At 32.9% G+C, this 11,317-nt stretch overlaps 3 protein-coding genes across 3 annotated transcripts; 2 read left to right on the top strand and 1 right to left on the bottom strand.

The window, feature by feature from the left end:
- Positions 1-629: 629 nt before the first annotated feature.
- Positions 630-2,280, bottom strand: LOC149907910 (mitochondrial import receptor subunit TOM40 homolog 2-like). The gene is made up of 3 exons (XM_090103484.1): positions 1,558-2,280; positions 1,275-1,469; positions 630-962 (listed from the first exon to the last, which is right to left on the bottom strand). The coding sequence occupies exons 1-3, from the start codon at positions 2,278-2,280 to the stop codon at positions 738-740; spliced, it is 1,143 nt and encodes a 380-aa protein (XP_089959610.1). The 3' UTR covers positions 630-737.
- A 349-nt stretch (positions 2,281-2,629) lies between these two features.
- On the top strand, positions 2,630-5,781 carry imd (death domain-containing immune deficiency protein). The gene is made up of 4 exons (XM_090103029.1): positions 2,630-3,058; positions 3,343-3,518; positions 3,818-3,952; positions 5,015-5,781. Exons 1-4 carry the CDS (start codon positions 2,758-2,760, stop codon positions 5,153-5,155), a joined length of 753 nt encoding a protein of 250 aa, XP_089959155.1. The 5' UTR covers positions 2,630-2,757; the 3' UTR covers positions 5,156-5,781.
- Positions 5,782-7,157: 1,376 nt separating this feature from the next.
- On the top strand, positions 7,158-11,297 carry LOC149907908 (mitochondrial enolase superfamily member 1-like). The gene is made up of 9 exons (XM_090103027.1): positions 7,158-7,287; positions 7,650-7,868; positions 8,281-8,403; positions 8,654-8,804; positions 9,155-9,312; positions 9,603-9,745; positions 9,979-10,142; positions 10,722-10,903; positions 11,160-11,297. Exons 1-9 carry the CDS (start codon positions 7,189-7,191, stop codon positions 11,292-11,294), a joined length of 1,374 nt encoding a protein of 457 aa, XP_089959153.1. The 5' UTR covers positions 7,158-7,188; the 3' UTR covers positions 11,295-11,297.
- Positions 11,298-11,317: the final 20 nt, after the last annotated feature.

Here is an 11,317-nt window from a genome sequence, read left to right as displayed (position 1 = left end):
TAGTCGCGCGCGGCCATGTCTCGACACGGTCTAAAGATCACACTGCAGCAGAGGCGGGATAACGCCTACATCACCATAATTCCGCTAGTGCACTAAAATATCAACCCTATTATTGAAAGCTTAGCATAGGAAGCTGTTTGCTTTCGTAATGAGGGCGGGCGACAAACTCCGCCCTGCGATCGCGCAGGCGCCCTCAGCAGCGGCCGGCACGGAAGGAACACTAAAGTAGCCGCTGGCGAATCATACACGCCTACATTATCATCATTACAATGATAATGAATTTTTAAAATGGTCCTTTGTAAGGTGTACGTTGAAAGCTCATAAAGTATGCAAAAAAGTGTCGATTCAAAATAAACGACAGAATTTACCTATTCGTGAAGGTGTGTACAGTGAATATATAAAATCTCCAATATAATTTGGTAAGTAAAAATTATATTTAATACATACTTCAAAGTACTGCTTTTAGAGTTATTAGTAACATAAGCGTTTAGGTCAGTAGTAGGTAATTATTATTTCAGATAAGCTTAATTAAAAATTAAACGTGTTTATGGCTAAATATATGGGTATAAATAAAACTATAGAAGTATCGATATAATTATTTATTTATCAAATAGCAAAACACTACCTATGTAAATTCCTGTACAAAATAAGCTACAGTCACGATACGAAAGTTTCTTTTCGTTATAACTCAAGTCCAAAATACCTATAAATGCTTCAATATCATCTAAGTATAACCTCTATATGATCGCGGCAGTAACTCCAAATCCCAGTCTGAATTTATCGTTAGGATGGTTTAAAAGTGCAGAAATAGCGCAAGCCAACTGAGCCCGTTTGCCGCCCAAGGACCGCTGTAAAGTCGCTCCGACTAACCCGTCGGAGTCCGCGGACCCTCGCACGGTCCAGTCGTCGGTATGCCATTCGTAAGCCAGGGTAGCTACAGCTCGCCGTATGGAAAAACCTACCTGAAATTTTATTCTTCTTAATTAATTTAATAAAGATAACTGCAGCATAATCACTAAACAATATTCAACACCTAATTTGACTGGGATTTTTCATATAAACCATTCTTGCGATAAAAAATGCCATGTTATACATATGTATAAGCCATTATATTACAATATGACTCTAATACCTAACGAAATAAAATGGGTGTTTATTGTTATGAATACGGATTTTCTCTAAAGAAACTGTTTTCCGAAGCGGTGGTAAATATTAATTTGACTAGGTATTCAAGTGTTAGAGATTAAATTTTAATATTGATGATAATTTCATACCTCAAGCATAGCAGCAACCGTTAAAAATGGTTTCAAAGCTCTCGCGTAACATAAATCTAATCCACGGTTGCCAAGTGTAGCACTAATAGAATGATCATCATTCGCCCATCGCCCTGCGCCGGACGCTGAACTTAACTCTGCTCCATAACCCCTCGCTACTATTTCAGCTCCTAAAGATAACTGCTCCGTCACCGCCTATAATAATTACGTTAAATCAATCGCAAGCCAATAACTACGATATTATCTACCAAAGCTAAATAATTTTAAAATAAACAAATATTACCTGTAAATAATGCAGTGCTATAAATTCTCGATTAACAGCTATTATTGACGCTGTGAAGCTGTTGAAATAGGCATCAAATATGCTCTCAAAGCTATAGAACTCCCCATCACCGATCTGAGCTACGACAGTGGCCCTTGTGCCTTGTGTCGGTCCTACACGCATTTCACAGCTCATTTGCCCGCCAGGTGCTGCTTCCATTATAAAATATGGCAGTCCTATAGGTTTATTTTTATCCACATATGATAACAGCAGTTTGTATCCACCAGGCGATACAGAACTAAATGATAAAGTATGACCCAAAACCCAATTATTACTTGCGCCTTGTTTTACTGAGACACATGCGCCTTCAAAACATTGAGGGAGACGATATCGCGCTGCATTATGGATATGCCTCAATAATCCAGGATTTACAGCTCCTGCGGGGAGCTCCCCTGGCTCTTTGTGTCCAGAACAAACTCGACCGGTTCTGGAACCTGTTACTCCTGCTCCGGTCTTACCACGATCTCCTGTAGTGGTTTTAGAACTGTCCCGAACGGTACACTCACATTTTCTTGGAGATGATGCGTCGCCACCAGCATATTTATCTGGAGTTGGGTCTTTTCGAGGGGAGTTTGTCTGGGAGCAAGGCTTCGACTTTGCATATATCGTTTCAAAAGAAACGAATCTTAATAAATTATATAGAGACGGTTTAAAATTATGATTATATGATTCATCTATAGTCATTTTATTTATAAAGTGAAAAAATATATGTACTATCAATATAAAAAGGCTAGTGACAAATGGTGACAAATTTTGGAAGTTTTTTAAAAATATTTATTGTAATGTGATTGTAATGCATTTATAAATAAGGTAACCTTAGAAGGTAACAGACTACAGAGAAAGATATTTTAGTTCATCGATCTGTGAGCTTAACTTATTAATTATATTGTTTTTACAACTCCTCCTTTCACTTATTTTTTTCTTTACGTTTTGTTTACAGTTGGAGTGGTAACTCTGACAGAATCAGGATTTCGGGGAATTTTTATTTCCTTTGACGTTTTGTTTACAAGTTTTTTGACGTTGACGTTGAATGTTGAGTTGTCAATGTGATTACTGGAATGTGCTAGTTGTGTACATATTTATTTTGATTTTTTTATGTAGTCCATAGTTCTTTGGACATTTTTCATTGTAATAAGTTTCTAAAAACATTCCATCACAGCAATGAGCAATAAATTGAGTGCAAAGTTTTTGGAATTACTACGTAACTTAAAGCCAGATGCAATTCCTCGTCCACCGCGACCCGAAGAATTTAATGAAAATATTCAGGATCAAGATGAGAATGTGAACTATTCCAATACAAACAGATCAGAAGATGGCAATGCAAATGATTTGAAAAAAGGCAAAAAGAAACCAAAGTACAAAAAATCCTTTTCCACACCTAATGACGAACCATCGTCTGCTTTCGACGAAGACGATAATGATAGACGCAGTAGTAATGGAAGTAGTGTTGTTAATACGCAATGTACGTATTAAATCCTCAATTTTTCCGCAATCATAGCACATTTAATGCATTACCAAAATATTCTTTGTTAGTGACAGTATGAGGAACAAGGTAGCCAATAAAACAACCAATAAGATAATGTTATTTTCCTGTTGTCATTGAGTGCATCATACACAGTGTAATCCTATTGGTGCAATTGCGGTTTCTTATGAACAAAGCATGATGATGAATATCACTGAAATTTGGTTTTCTCAATACCAAATATGTAAATGATATGCAAATTCATTTTTAACTTTTTGTTACAGCTGGCGGAAATGTGATAAATATTGTCAATGCAAGTAACATTCGCTGGGGGAATGAGTTTGTCTACTACTTGGGGCCGGTCAATGGTCATCACCCACAAAAAAGTAGTTCTAAGCATGATGAAGAACAAGTTGAAAAAACAAACCTTATTTCTCTACTAATGGAATCAGAAATTAAGGTCCATTTCATTTGATCTATATCTATGTAAAAAAATGAAACCTGTTTTCCTTGGTCACAGCATCACGCGTGAATTGCTGGACCAGTTTCGATAATTCTTTTTTTTATAATATTCGTTTAAGTGCGAGGATGGTTCTTATGAAGAGAAAACATGTACCATGGGCGAAGCCGGGGCGGACCAATAGTCACCAATATAATTTCATATCACTTAAACACAATTTATTAATGTCGATTTAATAATAATGTGTCTGAAATTCACTCATTTTACAGATGATTTTCTAACATTATATTTTATTGCAGCCTGAACATGAATACATAGATTATATTTCTAAAAATCTGGGCAAGAACTGGTACAGCATATTCCGAGCTCTTGGATATACTCGTGGACAAATAGAAACTGCAGAAATCGATATGGCCAAAAATGGTGTTGCTGAGGTCAGATGTCTCATTAATTATTCTTGCAATATAATTCAACCTCAATCAAATATTAAGGTTATAGTCAAAATGTGAACTACCCAAAAAGTTGGAATATAACTTCAATATCTTAATCATAGTAATAATCATATGGGCACTTGATGGTAGTCATCTATACTATCTATGTATACTAATATTATAGAGGAAAGGTTTGTATGTATGTACGTATGGTTTTCATGCATAAACTACTGGACCAATTTTGATGAAATTTGGCACAGATAATCTTTAGACCCTGAGAAAGAACATAGGCTACATTTTATTGCGAAATGTGTACCACGGGCGAAGCCAGGGTGGACCACTAGTATTTTATATTTTTAAAACATTTATCAATGTAATAAGTATGTAGAACAAATCCAAACTTGTTGCGTTTTTATTAATTTTATCTGTCATATCTATTATCTAACATTCAGTGTTAATAATCTTTTGGTTTATTTGTATTTTTTGGAAATTGCAATCTACTTAATACTTATTGATATTGAAACATGATAAAAGTGATTGCATACCAAAAACAATTTTAACTGTGCAGTGTACATGCTTAAATTTATCTTGCGTATTTTTGTCTTGATAAATTTTATAGATATGTATGTTCATACATTTATTAATCAATAGCAGATAAACAGATACCAATTTTAGAGTATAGTATTAGGGCCAGTTACTAGATGTTACATGCCTATCTCTCTTATTAAATGCAACTTAAATACTTATTAAGTTTTGACCTAAATAAAACAGCATCATTTATTATATTCTAATTTCTAGTCTATTTAAAATATTAAAAAATTCAATAGGAACACAAAACAAAGTTTTGTGCGAACATTTTTAAAGAATAGAATAAATTATTTGATCACTAGGTAGGATCAAATTTATTGTTTATATAAATTTCTCATTTATAAAGCACTTGAATGGTATAAAACTAATTATTAAAAAATATGTTACAAGACAAAAAGAGAGACGACAAACACATATTTTCACCTTTTCCCAACATTTTAGGTTGAATTTGTACAAATAATGTAAATTTAATTACAGGCTCGCTACAAGCTGCTCTTGGATTGGGTTCGAAATGACGATGATGGTACTCTAGGCAAACTCGCGACCGTTCTGTGGGATGAAGGGGAAAGGCATGTGGTGAAGGAACTAGCGGCCTTGTACAAAAGGAACAAGAAGTAACTTGAGGCTAATATTGTGATATTGTGTGCAATTGATTAAGGAAATGGTGCTTTTTTGTGTGGAATGTAGGTTTATGAAACCATAGAATGCTCTAATTAATGAGTTTTACTTGCTGCCAGTTAGTGGTAATAAGAGGATAGAACGTTTTTAAACGATTCTCCAAAACACAGTAAAGACTCATGGTTATATGTCATGTCATGTCTTCACTTCATTCATATTATATTAGTGGGTAATTTCTACAAACATGTGAAGTAGTAGTCTGGGAAGAAAGTACTTTAAGTGCTGAAGTTGGATTGCCGGATATAAGTGGATGTTAAAAAATCGATAAATGCAGTTGATCTCCTTTTTAATAATAAAGGAATGTTTCCTTTCAGCAAAATTTGTTATTTCCAGTATTCAAAAAACTTTCACTCCAGGGCTCATAGAAAATTTCCATCCTTTATATTTGTTTTCAATTAATTTATATGATGGATTATTTGAATTATATAAATTGTTATGTTTACAGTGTTTGAAGGCATTCCATAAGCATTTTATGGAAATTTTAATGTATCAAATACATTTTGTATGTTAAGCACAATTTTTTTTATTAATTTGTATAAGCTTGTAGGTTAGAGAGGAAATGTATGATTATACTTATGTAAGACTTATGTAGTATAATAAGGAGACAAAAATAACACAAACTTAGATATGGGGATTGGGGACCAAGTCGAAAAGATTTAAGCTGCTGATAACAGTTATGTCAATTTAGTAGGAATATCACAAAATGTGCAATAAATTTTCTAAAATTTAAGGTTCAAATTTATATTATTTACTATAATGTATATAAGATAAATATAAGAATATTGAAACAGGCTGATATTTTTACATTTTAGATAGAAATACTAAAGTTTTCAACTATTATTTAGGTACTAATAAAATGTTATTTTGGATATTAGATAATATACCAATTTACGTTTTTAACGAACGAAATGGAACGCAGAAGATAAAAACATACATATTTAATTTTCTTATATACATATATAATTAAGAATATTGTCTTGTGTTATGTGTATGTGTATTTTTATATACCATTATATTCATAGTTTTAAGGATATTTTTAAAATTATACTCTTTATAGTAATGAGACGTACATAGGTTATTCAGAAGAGCTTTAAATTATTGATGCTAGATAATGAGTTCTTTATATATATTATGAGAAGATACAGTTTGAAGTTTCGTGGCCTTTTAGTTTTCTGATTATCCTTGTATGTATTATGATAGAAATAGTATATAAAAAATAGTCATGAAAGATACAATAATTGTGCAATATTAATCTCAAATATTTCGTTACCACCTCAAACAATTTGTTCAAAATTTTTGTTGCATTAGATTCCTTTTTTATATTGGTACTAAAGTAAGGAAGAAATATTTTTTTTGGAGTGAATGAAGTATTTTTCTAGTCTAAAATTATTTTATAATTTTTGGAATATGCTGTTATCAATAAAATTTTACAGATAACATTGGGTTTTATTGTTCAACCTTTAAATAGGTACATATATTATGATGCGTACATATCAATAAAATTGATTTAATAATTATTTATATACATATGATATAATATGTTTTCAGAGAGCAATATGCTCAAAAATTACACTGGAGATCAAATTATCTATAATAATTACTTACATCAATCTATTGGTCTAAGATCCGAATATAGGTCGACCTTCACCGGCGTGATAATAGCATGAGACCAATTTTATAATACATGTAGTCTATTAAAAAATCTATTAAAGATGGGTTTGCTGGAAAAATCCTGTTAGCTGAATCGAAGAATACATATAATATATTAATGTTTTTATATCGTACACAATATGCCTTATCTATAATTATTATGCATCAAAATGGTAAATATTGTCTACTGATTAAACTAGAGGGCAAAGCAAAACGTTTATAATAGTATTATTATCTGAAGAACAAACCAAGTTAATGGAGGGTTCATTATATTATTAGTTCACTTAAATCTTTCAAGAGAGCCGGTTCGCTTGCTGTGTAAAATGCCGTTTCCAAATAAAAAGGGTTTGAAAATTATTAATCTCGATGTGAAAGACGTAAGGTTTCCAACTTCTCTGGGGGGCCATGGATCCGATGCTTTGGTAAGTTCTATTTTTTATGAAATCTTGCCAGTATTTATTAATTATGTTTTTGATATTGCCTACTTAAAAATGAAAACTACCTTCAATTAAGTACCTACCTACCTATACGCCATGCTTAGCTAAATACTTATTTAATTAATTCTTAGACAAAGTAGTGTTACTTTGTGTTTTTAAATCAAATAATACCCTTTCCAATGGTACATCATTAACAACACTGTTTATTTTATAAATTAGTTTTCGTTTGAACAAACATAATTTAATTGACTTAATAAACTTGTTGTGTTAAAAAATGTATGCAGAAAAACCTAAGAAAAACGCTACCCGACGTTGCTCATATAATAATAATTCGTGATTTTATACAGCATACGGATCCCAACTACTCCTGCGCATATGTAACAACCACCACGGAAAACGGCAAGCAGGGCTTCGGCTTGACCTTCACGTGTGGTCGAGGAACAGAGATAATAGTCCTAGCAATAAGGTCTCTTAAAAGATTCATCATTGGACAAAATGCGGCTGATATTTTTGCGGATTTCGCTAGCTTCTGGAGGACCATTACTAATGATTCTCAGATGAGATGGGTAAGAGATGCTATATGAATAACTAGCGGACGGCCCCGGCTTCGCCCGTGGTACATATTTCGCAATAAAAGGTAGCCTATGTTTTTTCTCAGGGTCTAAAGATTGTCTGTGCCAAATTTCATCAAAATCGGTCCAGTAGTTTATGCGTGAAAACCATACATGTATGGTATACATACATACATACAAACCTTTCCTCTTTATAATATTAGTATAGATAATTAAAAAAGATGGGGAAATTACAATAAGACAAACAGCAATGTGAAAATGAGATGATTTCACCTTATTATTAACTTATTGATTTGCAAAGTAATAAAATCTTATAAGAGTATCACTTTTCGAAATCATCATCTCAATTATATTAAAATTCATGAAGGTAGTTGGTACATTAGACGAGCTATTATTTAATTTCTAGATTGGACCAGAAAAAGGTGTTGCACACTTAGCAGCCGCTGCTATACTCAATTCCTTGTGGGATTTATGGGCAAGAATTGAAAATAAGCCTTTATGGAAATTACTAGTCGACTTGGAGCCTGAAGTGAGTGTTTTACTCCTGGTATTATACTTCCAATATATTTTACCTAGATCAAAAAGCCTTGAACATCTTTAAAACAATTACTGACGTACTGCTTACGTTACCTATATTCTAAATATTTTTAAGTTTTGTTGATAATTTGATAGCATTTCAATAAAAAAAGTCGTAAAATTATGGTGATATACTATCATACTCTATGTTATCAGTTGTTTTTATGAGTTGGGTTTTGTAAATATTTAATTCGTCTTTACAGGAGTTGGTTTCTACAATTGACTTTCGTTACATAACAGATGTTATAACGAAGAAAGAAGCCATCGAACTTTTAAAAGCTAAGAAGGCTGGTAAAGAAGGGAGGGTCATATTCTTAGAAGAAAATGGATACCCTGCATACACCACCCAAGTTGGCAAGTTTATTTTTATATTACATATTATGATTACACGCGAACTTTATGTTATAATTAGTTATAATGCAAAAATATACGGTAATAATTAGTTATTATTAGTTACTTATAATGTAAAATATAAGGTACAAGATCTCATTTTCACTTCTCGTAAAGAACAATAAACAAATGATGAAATAATTAAAACTATGCCAAGTCATTATTACCAATTTTATTTTATTTATTTTTATTTTATTAGTTTCCAACCAGCTTATACAACAATATAACAAACAAATTATTCAAGTACACTTATTAACTAACATCCTAAGAACAAGTACTAAAATATAATAGTGTAATGCGTATTTATGTTACAGGTTGGTTAGGATACAGTGATGAACTGGTAAAGGAACTATGCCACAAATATTTGAGCCTTGGATTCAATCACTTTAAAGTAAAAGTTGGATGCAATGTTGAAGACGATCTTAGACGAGCAACCGTCGTCCGGAAATGTATCGGAGATGAAAAGGTTTTGGTGAGCAATTGTGGTTTTGTATTTAAATAGTATTCCAATCAAATAAATTGCGAGACACAATATCGAAGAAAAAAATGTAGGAAATAATCTTGGGTGTTCCTAGAATAGAAGCAAATCTATCTTAAATATTTTTTCTATAATATAAACCAAAAGGATTGTATGGACATTGGTCGTTGATCGTATGTCAGGTTCGAATCGCGAACTTTTTGTGGTACATTATTAAGTCACACATATATTAGTAGAACATAACTCATCATATCCACACATAAACTTGATAATATTCTCAACAGATGGTAGATGCGAACCAAGCATGGAGTGTGGACGAAGCCATCGAATGGATGAAGAAGCTAGTTCACCTCAAACCCATGTGGATAGAAGAGCCAACATCACCTGATGATGTTCTTGGACACGCGGCCATTTCGAAAGCGTTGAAGTAATTCATTTTTATGGAAATCAAATTGTAATTAATGCATCAAATATACATAATACAAAACCGCTCGAACACTTTCTGATAATGTAGGTAATTTACTTGACAAAATCTTATTGTGATGCTTAAATCTTAACACAAATTTAATGATAGCAAAATCCATCCCACTGAAACATACTATACAAAATTATTCAATTTCTTGTAAATTAATTTGAACTATATAAAAATACGGTTTGCAGGCCATACGGTATAGGCGTTGCGACCGGCGAGATGTGCGCAAACCGCGTGATGTTCAAGCAGTTCCTACAGAGCGGCGGCATGCAGTTCTGTCAGATCGACTCCGCTAGAATCGGAGGCATTAACGAGATCCTCTCGGTTTATCTCATGGCGGAAAAATTGGGAGGTATACATAAATTTTTATGGAATATAGAAAAAAAAATGATGACATAATGCTATATAAAAAAATAATAGTTAATAATGTAGAAACAATTCGAAGGCCTTTCAATACCTTCGAATTGTTTCTATAAACATGAGGTCACTGGAAAGTAACATTACTTTACTTTTAAACAAGTAATTAAACTTTACCCCAGTAATTTGCTTTAGTTGGTTTATTTTTGCTTATTTGCATATTGATTATAGTCAATATTATCAATGTGCTCGGTAAATTCTATCCGTTATTTTACATATTATGTGATTTATTTACCTACTCAAAAACACGTAAAATACACCAATATATTTCTTTTTCATAATAATCAATTTTTTAAAGTGAAACTTTTATTACATTGTCTCAAACTTTTTGGTCTGTGTAGCGCATGTCGCGTGTATCGCGGCTGCCGAGTAGGTATACCTACTCGGCAGCCGACCGTCACGCGACATGCGCTACACAAAGCAGTGTTCGGAACCGTTCGAACAGTTTCACTTTTACCGTGGTTTCATAAAACCACACAACATTTTTTTTATATTATCGTTTCTTTTGTCACAGTAAAGGTGTGTCCACACGCGGGTGGGGTGGGTTTATGTGAAATGGTCCAACATCTACAGTTCTGGGACTACGCGAACCTGTCGGGAACTATGGAGGGTCGTCTCATAGAGTATGTCGATCAACAACACGAACACTTTGTTGATCCGTGTGTGGTTGTTAACGCGAGATATATGGCTCCTAAGGTTGGTTATTTACTTTATTACTTTTAAATATATTTTTCTGTAAAAACACTGCTTTGCCATGAATTTAAATATAAACCAGGAACGCTTATATGTATTTTACTCTATTTTAACTGAATATCATGGTCGTGGAGTATGTATATGAGATATACCTAATTGCAAATAAATATCACTTCACGGTAAAAATTACACAGATAATAAAAAATTGTGCTGCCGCATGTAGTTTTGCGCTCACGTTATTTTTTTTTATTTATTTCAGTTGCCCGGCTACAGTACACAATTTTTGCCCGGTACATTGGAGAAATTCTCTTACCCCCACGGCAGTGAATGGAAGAAAATGATCAAAGAAGGAATATTCCCTGCTCCTGACGAAGCAGAATTAGTGAACCCTTAAAGTTTTACTTTTTATTACGACTT

The sequence above is a fragment of the Colias eurytheme genome, chromosome 6 (genome assembly GCF_061535395.1).
Source record: "Colias eurytheme isolate Ceu_HAF_F1 chromosome 6, ilColEury1 Martin Lab GWU primary, whole genome shotgun sequence".
NCBI classification, from domain to species: domain Eukaryota; kingdom Metazoa; phylum Arthropoda; class Insecta; order Lepidoptera; family Pieridae; genus Colias; species Colias eurytheme.
The sequence above is the reverse complement of the archived record's forward strand: the minus strand, read 5'-3'. Positions and strand labels throughout refer to the sequence as shown.

What these genes read in the sequence shown, in the direction of transcription:
- LOC149907910 (XM_090103484.1), bottom strand. Translation starts at nt 2,280, where the DNA reads ATGACTATAGATGAATCATATAATCATAATTTTAAACCGTCTCTATAT. An exon ending in TAGCACTGCATTATTTACAG is followed by an intron (nt 1,470 to 1,557) that starts GTAATATTTGTT and finishes TAATTATTATAG; the next exon opens with GCGGTGACGGAGCAGTTATC. An exon ending in CGGTTGCTGCTATGCTTGAG is followed by an intron (nt 963 to 1,274) that starts GTATGAAATTAT and finishes ATAAAATTTCAG; the next exon opens with GTAGGTTTTTCCATACGGCG.
- imd (XM_090103029.1), top strand. Translation starts at nt 2,758, where the DNA reads ATGAGCAATAAATTGAGTGCAAAGTTTTTGGAATTACTACGTAACTTA. An exon ending in TAGTGTTGTTAATACGCAAT is followed by an intron (nt 3,059 to 3,342) that starts GTACGTATTAAA and finishes TTTTTGTTACAG; the next exon opens with CTGGCGGAAATGTGATAAAT. An exon ending in TAATGGAATCAGAAATTAAG is followed by an intron (nt 3,519 to 3,817) that starts GTCCATTTCATT and finishes ATTTTATTGCAG; the next exon opens with CCTGAACATGAATACATAGA.
- LOC149907908 (XM_090103027.1), top strand. Translation starts at nt 7,189, where the DNA reads ATGCCGTTTCCAAATAAAAAGGGTTTGAAAATTATTAATCTCGATGTG. An exon ending in TCGGAGATGAAAAGGTTTTG is followed by an intron (nt 9,313 to 9,602) that starts GTGAGCAATTGT and finishes TATTCTCAACAG; the next exon opens with ATGGTAGATGCGAACCAAGC. An exon ending in CATGGCGGAAAAATTGGGAG is followed by an intron (nt 10,143 to 10,721) that starts GTATACATAAAT and finishes CTTTTGTCACAG; the next exon opens with TAAAGGTGTGTCCACACGCG.